The 24,390-nt window shown below is 36.3% G+C and overlaps 1 protein-coding gene across 19 annotated transcripts in view; it reads right to left on the bottom strand.

Moving 5' to 3' along the window:
• The window catches only part of MCF2 (MCF.2 cell line derived transforming sequence), a 95,487-nt gene that overhangs the window by 33,248 nt on the left and 37,849 nt on the right, over nt 1-24,390 (bottom strand). For 11 of the 19 annotated variants that reach the window (XM_005594726.4, XM_065538724.2, XM_065538723.2 and 8 more), the window contains 7 exons: nt 14,482-14,601; nt 13,548-13,664; nt 11,850-11,999; nt 8,667-8,800; nt 8,237-8,351; nt 2,723-2,842; nt 719-910 (listed from right to left, as the gene is read on the bottom strand). In XM_005594726.4, coding sequence (XP_005594783.3) covers nt 719-910; nt 2,723-2,842; nt 8,237-8,351; nt 8,667-8,800; nt 11,850-11,999; nt 13,548-13,664; nt 14,482-14,601 — 948 coding nt within the window. The remainder of the gene's footprint in view (nt 1-718; nt 911-2,722; nt 2,843-8,236; nt 8,352-8,666; nt 8,801-11,849; nt 12,000-13,547; nt 13,665-14,481; nt 14,602-24,390) is intronic. The other 8 variants (XM_065538726.2, XM_045383254.3, XM_045383257.2 and 5 more) reach the window with 1 other exon arrangement.

The raw sequence follows: 24,390 nt of genomic DNA on the forward strand, positions 1-24,390 counted from the left end.
TTTAGTTACATGTTATTTTCCCAAAATCAATAACTGAAATATGAAATTCTTAGGAAAATATAAAGTGTAATACAAATGCTTAATGACAGCTAAGGACAAGAATAAAGTTTCCTTCCCAAAGAATGAGATGTAAAGATTAAAATGTTTATGTTCAGATATAATGTCTGGAAGTGGAACCCTATTTTATATTCCACTGCCAACACCAGATCCATATGGTGACCTGTCAATTCATTGCCTAATTGTGAAAAGGGTCAAACCCACAAGCCATGGAGGAATATTTTCCAGTCACTGTTTAATATTTTATTTCTGTACTATGAAATGTGAAAGGAGCTTCAGGCTGTAGCAAAATGCCCCTCAGGCTTTTAAAAATGTTCCAAGTATAAACCATCACCAGTGGAGACTTCAGAGATGTACCCAAAATACAAAGGAAGCCATTACTCCACAATCTCAATATTTAGAACAAAGGGCAAAATTTGAACTATATTGGATCTTCCATGAATAGTTCATTGGTAGATGGATGAAAAAATCATGATAAAACTCAGTCCTTCAGATTTCTTACAAATTTAATTCCAAAGCTATACCAGTCCCTGACCATATAACCTCCGAGAAGATAAAAGGTATTCCATGTGGCAGAAGGGCAAGGTGTTTCAGGTTAGCAGGACCTGAAAAAAAAAAAGTGTGTTCCTTTTCAGAAATGGATCATTTCCCATTACACTACCTGCTGTAGGAGTTTATGCATTTTGAAGGTCCTGCTGAGTTGTATCCGTTTCGCTTTTATCTCATTAACCAAAATATCAGAAAGGTAACGTAGCTCATTGCACCTCTGGCAGATTAAATCAAGTGCATAATGGTGATTTGCTGCAAGCTTGTGTCCATGTAATATCACAAACTGGGCCTTTGATAATAGCTCCTGATTGTAACAAAGAAACAAAATAATGAATACATGATCTCTGAGCAAGAAGGATACATTGCCACAAATACAATTTGATGCCTACTCCTTCAGGCTGCAAAAAACAAACAAACAAACAAAAAACCTTACAGTTATAATAATTAGCTGTAGCAGTGATGTCATTAGAAGCTCATGCATTTCCGGTTATAGAAACTGAAAATTTCACATCATACCCAGAACGTGGATGAGATTTTTTTCTCGTAATATGTGTGGATTTAGAATAGAACCACCTATATTAAATGAGGTATACACACCAGTCAAATGTATTTCATATCATCTCAGCCTTAGAAATCTCATCAGCATTGTCATGTACCTAGACTACTTCACATACCTGAAGTCACAGGGTTTCTATGTCAAAAAAATGACCTTTAGTGACCTTGCCTCCACTCTGTCAACTACTCACTCCCCCCAGTGGAGAGACTCGAACATAGTAGGAGTTCAAGAAATGTTTGTCAAAATAAAATAAATAAAACTGAAACCCAGGATGAGGAAGTGACTGGCCTCTCTACCTAGTGAGAAAACCAGGTTTAAAATGGAGAACTGTTGTCTAATGGGTATACAGTTTCAATATTATAAGATGAAAAAGTTCTGGAGCTGTTGCACAGCAATGCGAATTTACGTATCACTACTGAACTGAATACTTAAAAATGATTAAGATGGTAAATTTCATGTTATGTGTTTTTACCACAATTAGAAATGAAAAATTATTACATGGAAAAAAATGAAGTCCCCCTTAGTTTCCAAACCAGTTTGCCTCCTCTTTCTGCTATACCATAGGGATATGTAAATTGTCCCATGATCACAGAGATCTACAAGCATAATTCCAGAACTAGTTATCATAACTGTTGCTTCTTCAATATGTGTTTTCACACACTCATGGTTCACCCATAAATCTGTTTGTATGCTGAGAATTCATCTTAAAAAGCATGGCCTTGCTCTCACATAAAAAGCATGGCCTTGCTCTCACATAAAAGCTAGAGTTTTTTAAGTATCAAAGCCATTAGTCCAAACTTTAAGACTAGCAGGAATCATGAAAACTGCCTCCTTTGAGTACTTACTATACAACCCAGTGTTGTGCCAGGTGTTTTATATACATTTAAATGAATACTCACAATTGCCCTGCAAAGTAGGTCATTTTATCCCCAGTTTATAGGTGAAGACACTGAAGATTAGAAATGAATTTACTCAAGGTCACAGATAGTAAGAATAAGTAGAAATGTCTATGTGAGTCTCCATTTGGTTAAACTGCATATATCCTAAAGTGGGCATTTAAGGAATCATGTTTCTGTATGTTTCCATCATTTCCAAGCACCATATATCATTCTTGATACACATTCTTCTAGCTTCTCCAAAATAATGTATGCCCTTATTCCTATTGGTGGGCTTGAAACAGTTCACGCCATTGTCTCAGCGACCTCCTTTTACAACTACATGATATATCTGTAGTGTCACCTCTGGCCTGCATTGAACAAAGCAGAATATAGACCAATATAATTGTGCCTAATATACAGAATGTTGTTATGATGGGAGGAGGGTGAGGGATAAAAGACTACAAATAGGGTGCAGTGTATACTGCTCGGGTGATGAGTGCACCAAAATCTCACAAATCACCACTAAAGAACTTACTCATGTAACCAAATACCACCTATACTCCAGTAACCTATGGAAAAATAAAAATAAAGAAATTAATAATAAGAGTCTATACTACCTACTTCCACCAAAAAATAACTATTTTACTGTATAATATAGCAAACACCTAAAACACAATCTTACCTGAGAATTTTCATCTAAGTTTTCCAATTTTTTTATTTTTTGTTTTACTTGAGCTATAGTCCCTGTTACATCAGCCAGTTCTGCTTGTTGGTTTAATAGAAATTCAACTTCAGTCACAAGCTAAAAATAGGAAACAAAGAGGTTTTAAAAACATAAAAATTATCTTTATGATCAAGTTTTATACAAAATGCTTTTAAACGAAAATATTGACATGGAGAAATTGCACATATGAAAAAAAATTTTGTTATTTTATTCACAGAAATAGCTATACTCTGCTAAAATTTAACCTCATAGATATCAACTTGTACTCATAATGTACAAAAGATCACCATGTACATGTGTAGGTTTGTGTATGAGGACATGTATTTGCATAAATGTATACATGTGAGGTATGTATAGGTATATATACATTTGTGTGAGTGTGTGTGTGTATATATATACACACACACACATATATACACACACATATATATATAGCCAACATCTAAAACAAAATCTTACCTGAGAATTTTCATCTAAGTTTTTTTTTCATCATTCCCCAGCTCTCTGGTGAATTACGCTAAAAGCAAAAGCCCTCCAGAAGCAATAAGCACATCTCCCACCCAGATCTTGGTCTTTAATATCATTTCCCAGAAAAAGAAACCAGGGCTCCTCAAGGAAATAACTGATTCCAGGGTTGAGGCAGAATAGGTACAAGATGAACTTGGAATATATCTTTATGCCAGAAAGTAAGAAAGTGATTTATTTAAATGTGGGAGCACGTCACGAGGACACAGCAGCACTCTGAAACACCAAAATAGTCAAGAACACTAATAAATTATAAACCATCAAAAAACTAGGAATCAGAAAAGACGCCAAATCATCTTTCTTTGCTGATGATATGATTCTATACCTAGAAAACACTAAAGACTACCAAAAGGCTCCTAGAATTGATAAACAACTTCAGGGAAGTTTTACGATACAAAATCAATGTACAAAAATCAGTAGCATTTCTATACACCAACAATATTCAAGCTGAAAGCCGAATCAAGAATGCAATTTCATTTACAATGACCTACAAAAAGAATAAAATACCTAGTAATACATGTAGCCCAAGGAAGAGAAAAATCTCTATAAGGAGACCTACAAAACACTGCTGAAAGAAATCATAGATGACACAAACAAATGGAAAAAACATTCTATGCTCATAGACTTGAAGAATCACTATATTCAAATGGCCATACTGTCCAAAACAATCTGCCGATTCAATGCTATTCCTATCAAACTACCAACATCTTTTTTCACAGAATTAGAAAAACTATTCTAAAATTCATATGGAACCACAAAAGAGCTCAAATAGCCAGAGCAATCCTAAACAAAAAGAACAAAGCCAGAAATAACGTATTACCCGACATCAAACTATACCAAAACAACATAGTCCTGGTACCAAAACAGACACTTAGACCAATGGAACAGAATAGAGAACCCAGAAATAAAGCCACGCACCTACGACCATCTGATCTTTTACAAAATCAACCAAAATAATCAAGGGGAAAGGACTCCCTATTCAACAAATGGTGCTGAGATAGCTGGTTAATCATATAAAGAAGAGTGAAACTGGACCCCTACCTTTCACCATATATAACAATTAACTAAGGATGGATTAAAGATCTAAATATAAGACCTCAATCTACAAGAATCTTGGGAGAAAGGTTAGGAAACACCATTCTGGACATTGGCCTTGGGAAAGAATTTATGACTAAAATCTCAAAAGCAATTTCAACAAATACAAAAATTGATACGTGGAACCTAACTAAACTAAAGAGCTTCTGCATAACAAAAGAAGCTATCAACAGAGTAAACAGACAGCCTACAGAAGGGGAGCAAATATTCCCGAACTATGCATCTGACAAAAATCTAATATCCAGAATCTGTAAGGAACTTAAACAATTCAACAAGCAAAAAACTAATAACTCCATTAAAAAGTGAGCAGAGGACATGAACAGATACTTCTCAAAAGGAGACATACAAATTGCCAACAAACATGAGAAAATGCTCAATATCACTAACCATCAGAGAAATGCAAATCAAATGAGATACCATCTCGCATCAGTCAGAATGGCTATTATTAAAGAGACAAAAAGGAACAGACACTGGTGAGGCTGTGGAGAGAAGGGAACACTGATACACTGTTGGTGGGAAAGTAAATTAGTTCAGCCACGTGGAAGGCATCCTGAATATTTAAGAACTTAAGGCAGAACTACCATTTGACCCAGCAATCCCATTACTGAGTATATACCCAATGGAAAATAAATCATTCTATCAAAAAGACAATACAATTGTATGTTCATTACAGCACTATTCACAATAGCAAAGGCTTGGAATCAACCCAGGTGCCCATCAATGATGGACTGGATAAAGAAAATGTGGTACAAATACATCATAGAATACTATGCAGCCATAAAAAAAAAACAAAATCATGTCTTTTGCAGCAACATGATGCAGTTGGAGGCCATTATCCTAAGCAAACTAACACAGAAACTGAAAACCAAACACAGCATGTTATCACTTATAAGTGGAAGTTAAGCACTGGTTACACATAGACATAAAGATAGGAACAATAAATGCTGGAGACTACTAAAATGGGGAAAAGGAGGAAGGCAAGGGCTTAAAAACTAACTATTGGATATTATGCTCACTACCTGAGTAATGGTATCATTCACATCTCAAATCTCAGCATTACACAGTATACCCATGTAACAAACGTACACGTGTATGCCTTGAATCTAAAATAAAAGTTGAAAGTTTTTGAATCAAATAAATAAATGGAGAGAAGGGAAGGCTCTTGCTTTAGTAGAATGCCTAGTGTGGACTGATAAATGTGGACTGGACATGGGGGTTGAAAATAATCATTATTTTGCAACCATCATAGCAAAGATTTGTCCAGGCAAGCATCATCAGTTGATGCTAAATTTATGGGGAAATTTTGATGACAAGCAGGATATTTGCATAACCTTAAATTTTCTCCCCACACTTTTCCTACTAGTTAGAAGGGGAGTAAAAGTAGCTTTACAGTGGAGAAATTCAACAACACCCTGAATAGGTAATCAGAATCCACATCAACAATAAGAGGGAGGTAGGCATCACTCACTTGCAGATATGATTCCTTAAGAAGGACACTTCACTAATGTGGTATTCTAGTTGGTCATATATACTAAATAGAATCATGAGAAGATGTCCAACAAACTCTAAATGAAGGAAAATGTATTTAAAAAGGGACTATGGCTAGGCATGAGTCCTTATAGCTTATGCCTGGAATCTCAGCACTTTGGGAGGCTGAGGTGGGAGGATTGTTTGAGCCTAGGAGTTGCAGACCAGCCTGGGCAACACAATGAGACCCCATCCCCGCAAAACTTAAAAAGTTAGCCAGGCATGGTGGTGCATACCTGTAGTCTCAGCTACTTGGAAGACTGAGGGGGGAGGATAGCTTAAGCCTAGGAGTTTGAGGCTGCAGTAGCTATGATTGTGTCATTGTACTCCAGCTTGGGAGACAGAACTGTCTCAAAAAAAAAGGACTATATTTTTCAAAATGTCAGAGTCATAAAAGACAAAGAAAGGCTGTGGAAAGATTCAAGATTATAGGTTCAAGGACACTAAAGACACAAGACAATGCAAGACTGGACCCTATACAGGATCCGATTCTGAAGGAAAAATAAATGCTATAAAAGAGTTGACTGAGTCAACTGACAAAACTGAAATACCAATGGTAGATAATATAAAAGTATTGCACTGTTAAATGTACTGAATCTGATAACTGTACTATGGTCATATAACAGAATATCCCTATTACCAGAGAAAATGGAAGTATTTAGGGGGAAAGGGCCATCACGTGTGCAACTTACACTCAAATGGGTCAGAAAATATATTATTTGTCAGATCAGAAAAAAATATTATCTGTATATACATGAGGGAGGGAATACAAATAATAAAGCAAATGGAGTAAAATACTATCATTAAGTTAATCTGGGAATAAGGTATATGGGTATTTCTATTTTTCTTATATTTGCAATTTTTCTGTAAGTTTATGTTCCTATGTGTTTTTTTTAAGTCATGTTTCTAGACGTACAGAACCTGTCGACATGTCACTATGAGATACACCAGTGAGATTATACTCTAAGACAAACAACAATATTGATTAAAGACAGGAATTAATGACTTGGGGAGACAGAACATAACCACAGGACAAGAATTTGGTATGGATGCAAATTAATATGTAATTATAAGCATAATGGGTATGCTCAGGAAAAGTGCTATTTTCTGTGTATTCAGTTGGAGAGGAGGAAGAAACACAAATACCTAGAAGGACCAAGAGCAGCTTGACCTATTCTTTCTTTAGGGAAGGTTTCATGGAGAACAGTTCAATAGATGTTTGAAGCAAAGGAGGGAAAACGCCAGTGGTAACTGAGCCCTGTGTCCAGAGTGCAGTGCTCCTCCCAAACCTAACTCTGATGAGCAAGTGAAATACAAAGCAAGTAAGCCATTCATGGGCAGAAAACAAGTTGGGCACATACAAGAGAGAAGAAGTGAGTTTTCCTTGGATCCTCTGGTGAAGTATATGCTATGAGACAGACTGTGAGAAGATTGAGCATGACCGAAAAAGGAAAAGAAACTAAATCTATGCATCTTTTTTTTTTTTTTTTTTTTTTTTTTGAGACGGAGTCTTGCTCTGTCCCCCAGGCTGGAGCGCAGTGGCCGGATCTCAGCTCACTGCAAGCTCAGCCTTCCGGGTTTAGGCCATTCTCCTGCCTCAGCCTCCCAAGTAGCTGGGACTACAGGCGCCCGCCACCTCGCCCGGCTAGTTTTTTTGTATTTTTGGTAGAGACGGGGTTTCACCGTGTTAGCCAGGATGGTCTCGATTTCCTGACCTCGTGGTCTGCCCGTCTCGGCCTCCCAAAGTGCCGGGATTACAGGCCTGAGCCACCGCGCCCGGCCCAAATCTATGCATCTTGACCATATATGATGGATTTTCCAGGAGGGTCCAATTGGAATATATTTTTAATTATTTATTAAACTTATTTAATTTCATCTCTCAGGCTTTTCATAGGAATAAACTCCTGGATCAGAAAGAAAAGCTTGTTAGGTCATGTTAAATATGGTCAGCATAGGTACATGGGATTTAAAAACCAAGAAGGAAGCTGGCATTATTCCTTTGGAAAGCCACCTCATAACCTTGAACACCCTTTAGATCTAAGATAAATTTGAAAAACAACCTAAAAGTAGAGAGTAACTTTGTCCCTGTCATATATATTGGCAGTTTGATACTTTCTCAAAGGAAATGAGTAAGCTGAAAAAGTAGAAGTCTCAGAATTTTAGTAGAGATTTTCTTCAGTCTAAGCCAAGGTTCATTTACATTTGCCTCCTTTTTTTTTCTTTTAGGTATAAATGGGCATCTTGCAAGACAGGATTTCTCATGATTAAGGAGTAAAAACCTCTGGTGTAATGAAAAAAGGTGTACAAAGAAATGTTTTCACTGACCTGTTGGAAATCCTGCTCAAACTTCCATAGTTGCAGATACTGCTCCATTTTTAATTGATGTTTTTCCCAAAATCCATCAAAAGCTGTTTCCATATCACGTACTTGAGTCAGCAACCTTAACAAAGAAAACTCAAATAAATTCCTAAATGCAACTATCTGTTTTGTAAATACGTACATAGGCGCAGTATGGACATTAAGAATTATAGGCAAAGTCATAGCCCATGACACTTGGTTCTACCTGTAGAGACAATCAATGTCCACAGAATCTCTTCTACAAGCAAAATCATCTCTGTAGGACAACCTAGAAATAAGTTATCAGATTTCCAGAGGTCCAGGAATATTTTAACACTTAACATATTGCGGCAAAAATGTATAATTGCCTTTCAAAAATACAAAATAAGTAACTCTAAACCAAAAAGAGAGTACTCACTTATTAATAGTTTGCCAGTCACCACTTATTTGCTGATGACATTCTAGTCTTGAACTGACAGCTCCTTCAGTGTCAGGCACTTCCAGATTTGTTAGCAGAATTTTTCCTTCTTTGGTTACAGCTGTAATATCATTCTGTCCAAAGACACAAAAGGAGTATCAGCTAATTAGTAATCTAACCTGAATGATGTGATGGGAAGGAAGCATACGACTATGGCATGAAGACTAGAAACAGTTAATTCTAGAATGGCCTTTGCTTTCATAGTTCTCTGAAAATTCACAAAATTTCAAAATCTCAGTGCCACAAAATCTAAAAGCTATGAAGATCCAAGAACCCCTTGCCTTAGAGATGGATGTTGCAATTAATGTTTTTATAAGATCATCATGGGCAGAAGTACCATGTGGTCTATTTGTAGCCTCCTTCTCTAAGTGGTGGAAAGTTCCAATCCAGTCCATCCTATTCTGCTAATATTTTATTTATTTTTATTTACTTTTTTAGAGATGGGGTCTTGCTATGTTGCCCAGGCTGGACCCAAACTCCTGGACTCAAGCAATTCTCCTGCCTCAGGTTCCCGTGTAGGTGGGACAACAGATATGTACCACTGCACCTGTCACTGTTCTGCTAACACTTTCAATGAGCTCAAATAAAGCAGTAGTAGAACAATAAAAACCACCACAGTAGAAAGCATACAATTGCAAATAATACTTAATGCATACTCAGATACAGTTAAATGTCTTTGCTACTAATCTTTAATTGTAACCAATCACTCCCTGCCTTAAGTCTTATTTTACTTCACATTTAGGTTTAATTAATTCATCAATAAGTATATGCCTCTATTTAGAAGGGCTTAACCTCAGTGGGTGGTGTAACAATATAGAGCTTTCTCAGACATCCAAGAGTGATTTAAGATTTCTTTCAGGTGGTGCAAGAGTCCCTTGAAATTGTAAGCAAAAGTTTTGGTGTACATTTATTCTGAGAACAGATTCCATGACACCATCACCAATATGGGTAATAACATCAACATTAAAAGCCAATATTTATGAAGTACCAAATATGTACCGAACATTGTTATACATACATCACTTTCTTTGCCTCATTTCATCTTCACAACAATCCTACGAGGTATGATGCATCATCACCATCATCAACCTCATTGTAAAGATACAGAAACTGCAACTCAGAAAAGGTAAGCAAATTGCCCAACAACATGCAGTTCGTGAAGAACAGAGCTTCTTTCCGTGGACAGAGTTTTGTTTTTAGACTGTGATTCAAAAGGTCAGTTTCTTGCAAATCAAACCATAATGAGATACCATCTCACATCAGTCAAAATGGCTATTATTAAAAAGACAAAAAATAACAGATACGGCGAGGCTACAGAGAAAAGGGAACACTGACACATACTTGTTGGAGATGTAAATTAGTTCAATCACTGTGGAAAGCAGTCTGGAGATTTCTCAAAGAGCTTAAAACAGAATACCATTCAACCCAGCATTCCCATTACTGGGTTTATACCCAAAGGAAAATAAATTGTTCTACCAAAAGACACACGCACTCATATGTCATTGCAGCACTATTCACAATAGCAGAAACATGGACTCAACCTAGGTGCCCATCAATGGTGGGCTGTATAAAGAAAATATGGTACACATACACCATGGAATACTATACAGTCATAAAAAAGAATGAGATCATGTCCTTTACAGCAACATGGATGCAGCTGTAGGCCACTATCCTAAGCAAATTAATGCAGGAACAGGAAACCAAATACTGCATGTTCTCACAAATGGGAGCTAAACATTAGGTACACATGGACATAAAGATGGGAACAACAGACAGTGGGGACTACTAGAGGAAGGAGGGTGGGAGGATGGAGAGTGTTGAAAAACTACCTATCTGGTACTATGCTCACTACCTGGGCGACAGGATCATTCATACACCAAACCTCAGCATCCCACAATTTATCCATGTAACAAACCTGCACATGTACCCTCTGGACCTAAAATAAAAGTTGGAAAAAAATTCAGTTTGTCTTTTTAATTTAAACACATATCTCTATATACAGCTTTAATCTTCTAATGCACACAGCATGTCTATTATCAGATGAAAGAGACGAGTTATATGAATGCCCAGTGCTTGTTCAGATTATTCTTGAACTTTCTGAAGAAAGTAGATCCAAAAAATACTTGCTGATTATCTGAATTGCACTTCAAAATCCTTCACAAAGCAGCACTCCACAAAGACCTGGGTAGGAGAGCACAACCAATTCGCAACCCCTGGTCTACTGTAGGAAACATCAAGACCTAGTATTCTGCAGAGAAGAGAACTTAGAATCAATTGAGCAATGTTAGCCTTGGTCACAATGCTAGCTCACAGCAGAGATGGCACAAGAAACTCGGCTTCCTGACTCCTCATCAAAAATTAAAAATAGAGTCATACATCACTTAATGTTGGAGATATGTTCCGAGAAATGCATTGTTAGGTTATTTCATCATTTTGTGAACATCACAGAGTGCATTTACACGGACCTAGATGGATAGCCTAGTAGACACCTAGGCTACAGGGCATAGCCTATTGCTCCTAAGCTACAAACCTGTACAGCATGTTACTGTACTGTATACTGTAGACAGTTGTAGGCGTACTGTAGGCAGTTGTAACACAATGGTATACATTTGTGTATCTAAACATAGAAAAGGTACAGTAAAAATATGGTATAATCTTATGGGACTACTGTCATATATGCAGTTCATCACTGATCAAAACAACCTTATGTGCAGTGCATGACTATGTGCAGTGCATGACTATGTGCAGTGCATGACTGTGCAGTGCATGACTATGTGCAGTGCATGACTGTGCAGTGCATGACTATGTGCAGTGCATGACTGTGCAGTGCATGACTGCACATAGTAAAACAAAACAAAAGACTATATTTCTTTTTCTGCAGCATTTATAAGATATTTTTAAATAACTTCTCAAATTAATACACCATTTGCGGAGGGGACACTTAGGTCTAACATATCCAGGACAGTCTTTTATAAAGTATTTTTTTATCGTTTTAAAATATATTATATAAATGTCTTTTATCTCCCTTTAAGCAACAGCCAGTGTAAAATGGAGATAATAAACACCTCTCTAGAAAAAGAAAGACCATGGAAATCTTTTGTTTGTCAACTCTATCAGACATACCTTCAACAGATGATACCTTTCTGCACGAATTGCCAGAATTTCTTCTATTGAGGGAATATCATCTGGTAGTTCTGTCTCAGCCAGTTCAGTTCCAAAGGACTGTAACATCTGAGCCATTTCTTTCACTGTGAGGGCAAAATTTTCTATAGCCTGCAAAGAGCCGGTGATTATTTTAATTATATGGTAACTCTGTGAGCATATAAAAAACTAGATCGGTCATTGTATTTGTTTTTATTGGGGCTGTAACAGTAAATACATATACCATGAACTCTCCTCTGCTAGAGAAATACGGCATTGCTCTTGGCAATCAACTGTAACTCTTCATCTAAGACTCTAAGAAACTGAAGGAAGATTAAGAGTCTTCCTGAATATATTTTATCCAAATTTCTTGACTTATTTCTTAGACACTGATGAAAACTATTTCTTAAAGATGCCATGTATTGAGTAATTTGTTTTATTTTCTTGAAAATTACAGTGTTTTCCTTATTCTATAAACTCTCCAATTGGCAAAATTGCCTTATTATCACTTTACTTCTGAAGAGAGATGAGAACAGTAAAGTCACTTTATATTTGTTTATTATCATTTGTGAATAAGCATTAGCATTCCAAACAAGGTGACAATTGAAGGAAATGGGGGAAAAAACTAGTCACAACAACTCATTTCAAGCACTATAGAATATTTGGAATGGTGGTCCCAAAGCCTTTGTTGCCATAAAATGGTAAGTAAGGTTTTATTGTTTATTTTGTTTCTAAAATCAGTTACTCTGAGAAAGAAGGGCAAAATGTAGAGACCACAGGACCATCTGTTCAATCCATGCATCTCAAAATATTTGCTTGTTTATTTATTACAGGTTATTACAGGTTATTAAAGGCTAGGCACTGCTAATTTTGGCAATACATCTTCATTTGAATGAATGAATTGTTGAATGAATGCATTGTTAAATGAATTAATGAATGAAACGTTGAGTGAAAAACAAGTATGAGGAAAATGGAATCCTAATTTAATGGGACATCATTAATTTCTTCAGCAGGGTTCCCCTATCTCTGGGATTAGAAGTCAAGATACTTATATACCACAGACATACTTGGGAGGTGCAGGGCCCTTGCCTATTTGTAAATTTCTAAAACAGAAGTACACTCTTTGTTACAAATCTAAAATGCCTCAGAAGCATCACTAGGATAATGAGATTAATAATACTACTTGTATTTATTGACAATTTGCCATATGCTAGGCACTGTGTAAAACATTTTACTTTTGCTATCTCATTTAGTGTTTTTAAGATCCCTATGAGGTAAGGTATTATTAGTCCCATTTTACAGTTAGGAAAACTAAGACTCAGAGAGGTTATGTATATTGTCCAAGGTCATATAACTAAAAATCAGCAGGGTCAGGATTTGAATCCAAATCCTTCATTTCTTCAAGTTACTACATAGCCACAAGAGGGAATGGGCAGAGTATGATCTCCTTATGCCCTAGGATTCTCCTTCCATTGCCATCCTCAGTGACTGCTCATCATTTCTAGATATTTCCTATGGAAGAAAATCAAGATGTTGAATTTATATGTATGTGAAAAGTGAGGACCCCAGAAATCTGTTTTTTTTTTTTTTTTTTTTTCAAATAGGAAAGAATTCTAGAACTAGATTTAAAGGCTAACATGAAGAACTATAGGCTCTACAGTAAGGGCAAAGACAACATACATTTCTGAAGATGATCCATTCACTGTGGCAGTACTGCAAGGTGCCGCCTAACTCAGGGGTTAATTGCTTGTCATCAATGTATGTCAGCAAATCACTAACTGAGCTCAGCATAACAACCTATATAAATAAGCAAGAAAGATACTGTTAACTGCCCTTCATGCCATCCCTCCATTAAACTGTAAAATGAACTTTAGCATACATTTAGCAGGAAGTCACCTCTGATAAATGGTTTTAACAGTTCTCTCCTGTACACGCCCCCATACATGTATGCACTATCTTCTTCAGATAATAACAGTTTTTATTTACAAAACATTTTCTGTAAAGAAAAATCAATCTCCACAGAAACCCAAATGCCTAATTTTCTTCCATCTAAAAGTTTGCACTGTTAATGGTCCAGCTTCTAAAAGAATGCTATGCTCACAACAAAGAAAAGGACTTTATGTAGTAACTTATAATTTATCAGGAAGGGTTGACCTTTTCAAAAGTATCAAAATTTATGAGCACCCTATTCCTAACCTTAAAAACATATAAAAATATTTTTTAAAAGTCATGGTACTCTGGACTAGCTCAGGATGTAAGTTCATGGAAGTTCAAATACATAAAACATACACTCAATTTTACTAAAAAATAAAATTTCCTGCTGATATACACATACATATACACACATGCACACATACACATATACACACATGTATAACATATATGACATATATTTTTTGCAAAAGTAATTGCTTTGTTATAAATTGATGAATCGATTTCTTTTTTAAATGGTAGAAGTGAAAGACTTTTGGGCATTTCAAATGTATACTTTTAAAAGAGAAACTTTAATTTTTTTTCTTTTAAATGCTACATGGGCACATGTAAAATATAAACATCATGGTGCAAGTCTTCATGAGAATTAGAGGAACAAAACATTTAAATAATATATTCTTACTGGTAATTTAAGCATAAAATCCTCCTGACTAAACCGAAATCCAATGTCTGTGAACGTTCGTTGAAGAAAGCTGGTAGGACGTAAAACCAAAACCAAGTGCAAGTTCCCAGGGAAGGAAGCCTGTAGAAAGAAAAAACAAAAGAAATTGAAAAAAAAAAAATTGTTGACACACACTCAACTGAGAACATATCAGAAAATATGTAATTGAAAGAAACAAACTTTAAATTCATAAAAGCCAGTAAAAGGCCAACACTTTACAAAATGATATTGATAAAATCTAAAAACATGCAAATAGAAAGAAAAATAATGTAAGGCTTCAGGTCAGATCCTGGCAACACTTCTGGTAAGGAATTTTCTCACACTATAGAAGCAGACCCCACGTGATGAAGAAATAGACTCTAAACCTTTATTTTAGAGTTAGTTATTTGAAATCAAATTGCACTTATTTCCTATAAGAACAAATACAATTAGGTGGCAGTTTCCTAGGATAACCCTAAAAGCCAAAGGATTTTTGTCTGTGTATTTACACTAAACAATGAAAGAAAACTTTATTATGGGATTATATTTTTATTTTAATATAATCAATATTCACTGAACATCTTCTATGTGTCTACTTCATGTATTTAAATGAATGATTATCAAGCTCTGTTAGGCATTGAATGTTCACAAATTAAGAAAATACAATTTCTACCCAACAGTTCAACTGCAGAGTCCATTAATAATCAGCAACTCTTTAACACGATAAGTTGATAAGTAATCAAAGGAATTAGAATAATATACAAGGGGAAATGATAGTACCAACTCTCCAAGACATAGGAAGGTCAAAAAGATCCCGAAGCATAACGAGGAATTAACTAGATCAGAATGTCGTTCTAGTTCACCAATGTTTCCCCAGCTTCTAGAACTTGCTGGCACATAGTATGCAGTCAGAAATAATTGCTACACTAAAGAATTCAAAAGACAAAGAAGGAAGACACATTGCAAAATAAGTGGAGAATGGAGTAACATAGCCCAATTTTAATAATAAATTACCGTGTACTAAATGTTTACTCTGTGCAAAGCATTTTGCCAATATTATCATACATTCTTTTCATAATAATTCTATGAAGGAGTTAGGTTACTCACTTTTACAAATAAAGAAAGTGAGACTCAGAGAGTTTAAGTGTACCTTGCCCCAGCTGGCAAAGCCTTGATTTGCCCCTAAGTCTGTGCTCTTAATCACTAAACTACTCCATCTCCTGAAAAGGCCCTAGTCAAGAGAGCTAGATGAAATGATGCTGGGGGACAATGGGAGATGGTGTTGGGAAAATGGGCCAGAACTGCATCAGAAAGGATGATGGGTATTTTTCCTGGAAGTAAGGGGAGTCTCTAAGAGGTTTTGAGCATCAGAACAACATGGTCAAATTTGCATTTTAGAAGGATCACTTTGGCTTTGGGAAGAACTGGATTTGAACAAGAGTAGAAGCAGACAGATGAGCTAGGAGGCTGGTACAGTAATCCAAGCCAGGAATGATGAGTTTCTGAACTAAAGTAATGATACCAAGAATAAGGGTAGAATTTAGGAGGTGCAATCAGCAAGACATAACCACTTGATGTACTTGCTGAGAAAGGAGGTACTACGAGGATCAAACTCCAGATTTGGGGCTTGAGTAACTGGTTGAATGGTACAACCTTCACTGAGATGGGGAACACAAGAGAAAGAAGTTTTAAGAAGGGGAACAAGATTCTGATCTCCATTCATATACACGTTAGGTTGGAAGGGTCAGCAGGACATCCAGATGATGTCCTTTGGACAGCTGTTTGTACAAGTAAGAAGGGAAAGAAGTCTAGGCTAGGAGTGCAGAATCAGGAGTCATCAGCCTCAAGACGGCAGATTAGAGCATAATAGAGCAAAATATATGAAAAATATTCCAACTGCAATTATATTTCAGGCATATTGCAATACTAGTAATTAAACAAAACTATAAACTAAGAATAAGATACTGTGGGGCAAGGAGTTTATGGGAACTCTCTGTACTTCCTGTTCCATTCTGTTGTGAACTTAAAACTGCTGTGAAAAAATAAAGTCTATTTTAAAATAAAAGAAAAAAGTAACTTTCACCAGGGTATAAAACATAGACTCTTTGAGAAATGATGCTCAAAACTGGGGATTTTCCTAATTCAATTTAATATGGTGATAAAACATAAAATGTTAAGTGGCAATGAGAACTAGAGTAAATGAAAGAGAAATGAGTATGATGTGCACAAATAAGTAAATTAAAAGAGCATAAAATTAAATCAATAAATTAAATAATGGCTATCAATATACATACATTGGGATGGCTGTCCAACTCATAATTCCCCCAGGAGGCCATGACTGTTACTCTCTCCCTTCATCCGAGAAACTACTCCCCCTTCTATTATTCTACACATTGGTTCCAAATGAGAATTCTTATTTTCCTACATGGCCCTGCCCTTCCAACACACAATGATTAGTGGTGATTAGAAGTATGATTAGGGCCAGACATGGTGATTCATGCCTGCAATCCCAACAATTTAGGAGACCAAGGATGGAGGATCACTTGAGGCCAGGAGTTTCAGAACAGCATGGACAACATAGTGAGGCCCCATCTCCACAAAAAGTTTAAAAATTATCTAGTCATGGTGGCATGCACCTACGGTTCCAGTTACTCAGGAGGCTGAGGGGGGAGGATCGCTTGTGTCCAGGAAGTTGAGGCTGCAGTGAGCCATGATGGTGCTACTGCACTCTAGCATGGGTGACAGAGCAAGACCTCATCTCTTTAAAAAAGAGAAAGAAAAAAGATAAGCAGAACATCTGATGTAAGCAGGGCCAAAAAAGTCCTGCCCTAGAATTTTCAAACTAATACTGAGTGAAGGAAACATTGAGGATGCCATTTAAAAGCAGCAGATGGCCAAGAGCCCTGCTGCTGGAGAAACATTGAAAAGAATAAAATTAACATGTATACAGAAACAGAGAGAGAAACAGAGAGTTATAATGGTAATGTGTATCCTACCTTCTATTATGTACATAATGTATATTTTATTTTATGTTAGGTATAATACGTATTTTCCAGCTGGGCACGGTGGCTCACACCTGTAATCCCAGCACTTTGGGAGGCTGAGGTGGGAAGATCAATTGAGGCCAGGAGTTCGAGACCAGCCTGGCCAACAGGGTGAAAACCTGTCTCTACTAAAAATACAAAAAATTAGCTGGATATGGTGGTACACGCCTGTGGTCCCCGCTACTGGGGAGGCTGAAGCACGAGAATCACTTGAACCCGGGAGGTGGAGGCTGCAGTGATCTGAGATTATGCCACTGCACTCCAGCCTGGGCAATAGGGTGAGACTCTGCCAAAAAAAAAAAAAAAAAAAAGGATTTTCCAGTTATTACAGGGATTAAAAGAAATAATGAATATAAAGGCACATTTTACATTTTTATTTTAGGTTTGGGGGTACATGCAAAGGTTACATAAACACGTGTCACGGGGCGTTGTTGTACATATTATTACTTCACATAAGTATTAAGCTCAGTACCCAATAGTGATCTTTTCTGCTCCTCTCCCTCCTGCCAACCTCCACCGTCAAGCGGACCCCAGTGTCTGTTGTTTCCTTCTTTGTGTTCATAAGTTCTTATTTAGCTCCCACTTATTAGTGACAGCATGCAGTATTTAAGGAACTTAAATTTACAAGAGAAAAACAACCCCATTAAAAAGTAGGCAAAAGATATGAAAATGCACTTTTTAAACTCTAAAATATTAATAAGACAGATTTAAAATTTTGCCTTGGATTCTTGGACCTCAGGACAAGCAGGTTTGGGTAGAAAACTTTAGGGATATGGATAAAGGCTTGCTTAAGGGAAGGATCTGACAGGGACTTGTGGGAACTTTGGGCCTATTTTTAAGTGGAAAGCACAGATTTTATTTTTACCCCCTTAATTTTGGGAGTTAAGCCTTTCCTTTTTCTTTACCTGGGTAAATTCCCATTATATTATTATACTCACCTGCCTTGAACTTGTTTATCTTTTTCACTTTTAAATGAAATTGAAAGCAGCCTATTTTTAGCAACATTTAAAGCAAAATTACTTTTATTCTTTCATGGATTCTAAGTTGATCTGGTTTCATTTTTCTCTCTCTGACTTCCCTTAGTCTTATATTCTCTTGTATCTGGAATTCTCTGGATACAAGAACCTGGAGCTGACTTCAAGCCAGGGATACTCACCCATCTCCAAAATTATGTGTGGGGGAGGAGGGGATGGGAGGATACTATGGGAATAGAGAGAGCTATGTAGCAACTCTCTGCCTGAGGTAAGGCCTTGCTCTCTACTCTGCCATTCCTAGGAGAGCAAGGCTGTACCGGCAGCCAGGTCCAGAGACAGCTGATCACATAGCAGGGAACGAAGTACAAAGAAAGGAGAGAAAAGGAAAATCACTGTCTGCAAGATGAGTGGGGAAGTGATTTTAAGCAGGGGTAGGGATATTCAGCTGCTCATAAGCCAGGGGTTTTATGTTGGATTTTTATTAAACCTGTTATTGCTCTATTTAATAAAGTGTTTTATCCCAAACATTGACAGCTATATAAATTGCTTCTAAAGATAATTCTATATTCTAATCAGCTTATTCTTAAGTAAAACCTTCTGATTATCTTAGCATACATTCTCATTCCTTAATTCCTTCAAAATATTTAGTAATTCATTTGTCACAAAAAGCCCAGAAAAACTTGAGCTTTTAAAGAAAATGCACCATCAAAGGTTGAAAACTTCATTTATTGACTACATAATTGCATTTACGATATTTTTTGTTATAGCACAATTTTATAATCTTTTTTGCATTTCTTCCTAGAGCACATGGATTCTGTAACCCAATAGTTACTCCCAATTTTAGTAGCCATTTGGGAGACTAAGTAACTTGTAGGCAATAGCTACACAACTACTAAGCAAACGGAGCAATCAGGTGGCACTCAAACAATTCATTTGATTTGTCAGTTATTTTTCTAGAAAACTAAATCATATAGTTCAGACCAGGTGTATTGTTTTTATCCCTTGTGCCCATATGTGAATAAGACATACCTGAATTTTTAATCCCACTCCCATTCACTTAACCCAGACCATAATAGGTGCCTGCCAAACTGTCATACTTTTAAAGTGAATCCAGACCTCACATTTATGACTACTTTTCATAGCTTCTCTTTAGCAAAAAATACATATATTTATGTATATGTATATATTCAGGACCTCTCAAAGCTTTAAGGTAGGGAAAGGAGATTGGATGGTTGGACAGGGGTGGAAATGTTATTTATTGAATGCACACTACTAGAATTATGCCCATAAAGAGCACTATTATGACATTGTGCTAAGTATTTACATGCAGTAGGTTCTATTTTTGTCCTCATTTCACAACTGTAGAAACTGAGTGCCATTATCCCCAAAGATGTCTACATCCTAATTCCTGGAACCTAGTAATATGTTATCTTATATGGTAAAACAGACTTTATAAATGTTATTAAGGATCTTGATACGGGGAGATTATCCTAGATTATCATGGTGGGACCGATGTAATCATTAGGAAAAGAGGGAGGCAGGAGAGTCAGAGAAGAAGATGTGATAGCAGAGGTCAAAGTGATGCAGGGGTATAAACCAAGGAATGTGGACAATCTCTGCAAGCTAGAAAAGTCAAAGAAACAGATTCTCCTCTAGAGACTCCAGAAGGAACACAGCTCTGCTGACCCTTGATTTTTAGCCCAACTGGGTAATCTTGGACTTCTGACCTCCAGAACCGTAATGATACATTTTCACTGTTTTAAGCCACTAAGTTTGTAGTAATCTGTTACAGCAGCAATAGGGAACTAATACATTGAGGTTTTGTGAGGTCAGGCAATTTTTCAATACCTTCTAGCACATAAGTAGCAGAATTAAAACCCCGATTCACCTGCCTGTAGAACTAGACTCAGTCAACAAGAGGCATTTGGAGAAGTTATAACAGGGATGATACAAGGATTGGATTGGTTGAGAATCTAAACCTGAGACCTAAAGCAAAGGTGACAAACTTTAATGCCTACCATGTATTATGTAGATAATATAAATGTGAAGTAGGCTTAATTAACGAACAGCCTAAATTAGGTGGAAAATAGCAATTCACACTCTTCCTATATGATGAGGAGCAACAGGAAGTGGTGGGAACCATGGTGAACTGCAGAACATGAAAAGCAGAGGGCATTCATAAGTCAGTTCACTCATAAATCAGTTCCAGCTACATGTTGTCATGTGGCAAGGTGGGCCCAGCATTGCCAACTCTTTGGTTTCTCAAGAGAAGACAGAAATCCAGATTGTCATGCAAAGCCCAGATGTTTAAAAATTGAAAATAAATTGAAAGTTCGTTAAAATGCTGTATAGTCTAAACAAAACACATCTGTGCACGGACAATTTGCAACCTCTGAACCAAAAGGCTTCAGAGATCTGAACATCAATCAATATAAATAATATGGAGACGTCCTTATCAGTGATTGCTGGCTATGAGAATCTAGAGGGGACAGAACACTCTTGAGCAATTTTAACCTGACAAGCCATATAAATTTAAGATTAGTTTGTATGTATCTATGTGGATACACATATAGGTATATAGAGAGAGTACTTTTTCTCTATATACCAATATTTGTAATAACTAAACGTCTGAAGATAATCCATCTTAAAGCTAGTATTTAAATGAACAATCAAACAGCATAGGGTATCAGATGCACATATCACAGCAAATATAGCTCAAGACCAGTGAATTTTCCCATTTTGGCTTGGGAATATTTTATTTCTAAATTCTTGGGCATGCTGCTTTAAGAACCTCTTATCTGTATGGTTATATAAACATGAAAAAGCACAATTTCTTTTTCCCCAAAATCAAACCTGAGATTTTGAAAGTATCAATCATTTTTGAGAACCTGTCAAAAAAACAAAGGGGTTTGGGCAAAGGTTAGTCTTGTTTTATTTCAATGTGTTTTTTGCTTTTTTAAAAAAATAGCGTGCACGAGAGAGGAAACAGCATTGGTTTTAGCTTCTTGCAGACATTTTTCTGGAGCTCCAGCATGTGACTGCTTAAAGACATCTCAGTAAAAGTGAACGAGCTGCCTATCACATAGGACTTGGAGCCATGTGTCCAATCACCGAACGTGGTCCCACCCCAACCCTCAGCAGCAGCTCTTACTGGCTCTTCAAGGTAACGAGCACAAAATAAGCTCCCTCTCATCTTTCCCTCCCAGAGAACAGATTCACTCCCTTTTACTCACACGTACTGCCAGATTGCCTAGTTCTATGATCTTACAGCAGTAACAACAACAATAACAAGAGCAGGTATAAACCAAATACATCATTTCACTACCGAAGTCTAGAAATTAACCTTGTTTAATACTCTCGTGTGTGCTCTCTAAGGGAGGCAATTCATCAGCCTAGGCACACTTTTCAGTTATTCTAGTTATCACTTCTAGAATGTTTAAAGTACCTCATAAAACATAAACGTTTGGTTACTTACTATAAGAATAATTTATGTTCCTATAACTTTTCTTTTTTAACCATTAGGGTAAAGAAAGGCAGTAACAATAAGAGAGACCCTTGACTAAAAGACATTATGTATGTGTCAGACTTCTTACATATATATATATATATATATATATATATATATATATATATATATAATTTAGCCTTCATAACATTGCAGTAAACTAGATATTATTCCCTTTTTACAGAGGAGCAAACTGAAGCACAGTTGGTAAGCAGCAGTAGTACGGCCTCTCTGGATCCTAAGGGCAAACTCTTTCTAGACACTTAACACTTCATAGACTGAATGCACACTCAGATTTGCTGTTTGCCATTCAGGGATGATTTGACCTTGATGTTTCCAAAATGGAACAAATAACATTTGAAACAAGTTGCTGGAAACAATTTTGCATATACAGTCCACCGAAAGGAAAGTATTCTTATCTACTATCAGACAAATATTGACAGGCACTTGACTTTGATAAGGTCTGAACCATCTCTGCAGAATATGTTGGGGAAAAAAATCTCATGACCTCAAGCTATAGAGAATAGTTTGCAACAGTATGAGCCACTTCCACACTCTTCCTCCCATATCCCCACCTTAAAAAGTACAGACAGTATGAGTTGCCAAGCAACTTGTCAAGTGACCCCAGGAGGACAGCCCAAAGCAGTACTCCTTCCTTGTGGTTTGCTCTTTTTGTCACATATATATCTATTCTCCTCCCCTCTCTCTCACTCAGCTACAGTCATTGAAATTTCTACCAAGTAACTAGTTCAAACATTTTTTTGGACTTCAAATGGCACTGGACCATCCTTTTAGATGCTACTTATCCATAGCCTCCAGGATCAGTCCAGTTCCAGAGACCCTTCAAGGTGAAACCATTTATTTACTAGCTAAGGTTCAAATTCTTTACTCTGGTCAAGTCCTATCCATATAAGCAAAACATATATGTCTTATATTATAGTTCTAGGCTTCAGAATTAATCCAATTAATCCCACTCATATCTGTTCCTAGGCCTCACTTAATTCATTTATGAGAAACAAAAACATAGGAAAGAATCAAGGAAAGGTAACAGCTACATATGCTCTTACTTAACACCCAAACATATGCCATCTCCTGTATAAGGCCTTCTCCACCAGTCAGAATTTCTTTTCAAAATAGTCATTTACGAACATGTGTTACCCTTTCTACTAGACTGAGAGTTCCTTCAGCCCAGTAGCCATTCCATATTTACCCTTGTAACTTATGTTGTATATATCACAGTGCTACATATGTCTATTCAATGAGTACCCCGTGCTGTATTTATTGTGTGTATATTAATGCATGTGTATAGACATGAAACTAAGTTCAGCACTAAGAATATATATATATATATATATATATATATATATATATAAAATTAGAAACTTTCTGAAAGCTGAAGTTACCTTTGATAACAAAAGTGCTAATATCAGTTGCTTACAATACTGCAAAGTACATACACAAACATTGCTTGTGCACCATAAATCGTCTGTTAAAAGTCTGAACCTATATTATCATAATATAAAAACATGTATGGAGCCAAAGACATAATTTTGTCAAAATAAAACCAACTATAGTTTTTAAAATAGCAGTCTGTGCTAAGAGCTTTATTAGAAAATAAATCATTTACACACCTATGGATGTTCACTGTCATTCAACAATAATAAAAGTCTTACTTTCCTTATCATAATTTTAATTCAAACTGTCGTTTTTTTTCCTATGGTCAATTTTTACCTTCTTATTTGTGTGTGTGTGTGTGATCTCGATATTATTAGTGAGCAAGTTTATATTTTAAACCATAATATCAATTACATTATATTAATCTTTGAAAGAAAAAGAGTGGCATTTAAAGCCTTTTTGATGATTGGTTTTTTATTAAATTAGCTAGTGTTATTTCAACATTTCTCCAAAATACATCTAAAGATCACATTAGAAATTTGCTGGGAATTTACCATATGAATAAGTGAATGAAGGGAAAATTTAGGTAAAAGACTGCATGAAATGTACCTGAGAGGAGAGATTGCCAAATTCTAGTCTATATTGAAAAGTGAGTTACCGTCTTTTTCCTTAAAAGACAAAAGTTGTCAGCAGGTGACAATTTTGTACCTATGAAGTTTAAGTTTGGAAAATAATTGAAACAATAAGGATTTCAAATCATTACAGATTTTACATTTTTTCACTTACACGGTAACACCCAGGAAAGGCTGTATTTTTAAGTGATGATGGAATCACTTCCAGACCTATCCATGGCAATATACTTCACTTGATCATGGTGAAAGAAAGGATTAATCCTTTTGTTAGATATTGTTTTAAGTCATGATTTAAAGCTATGCTGTCCAATGATTCAAAATTGTTCATGCAGTCTTAAATG

Source organism: Macaca fascicularis, chromosome X, assembly GCF_037993035.2.
Source record: "Macaca fascicularis isolate 582-1 chromosome X, T2T-MFA8v1.1".
NCBI classification, from domain to species: domain Eukaryota; kingdom Metazoa; phylum Chordata; class Mammalia; order Primates; family Cercopithecidae; genus Macaca; species Macaca fascicularis.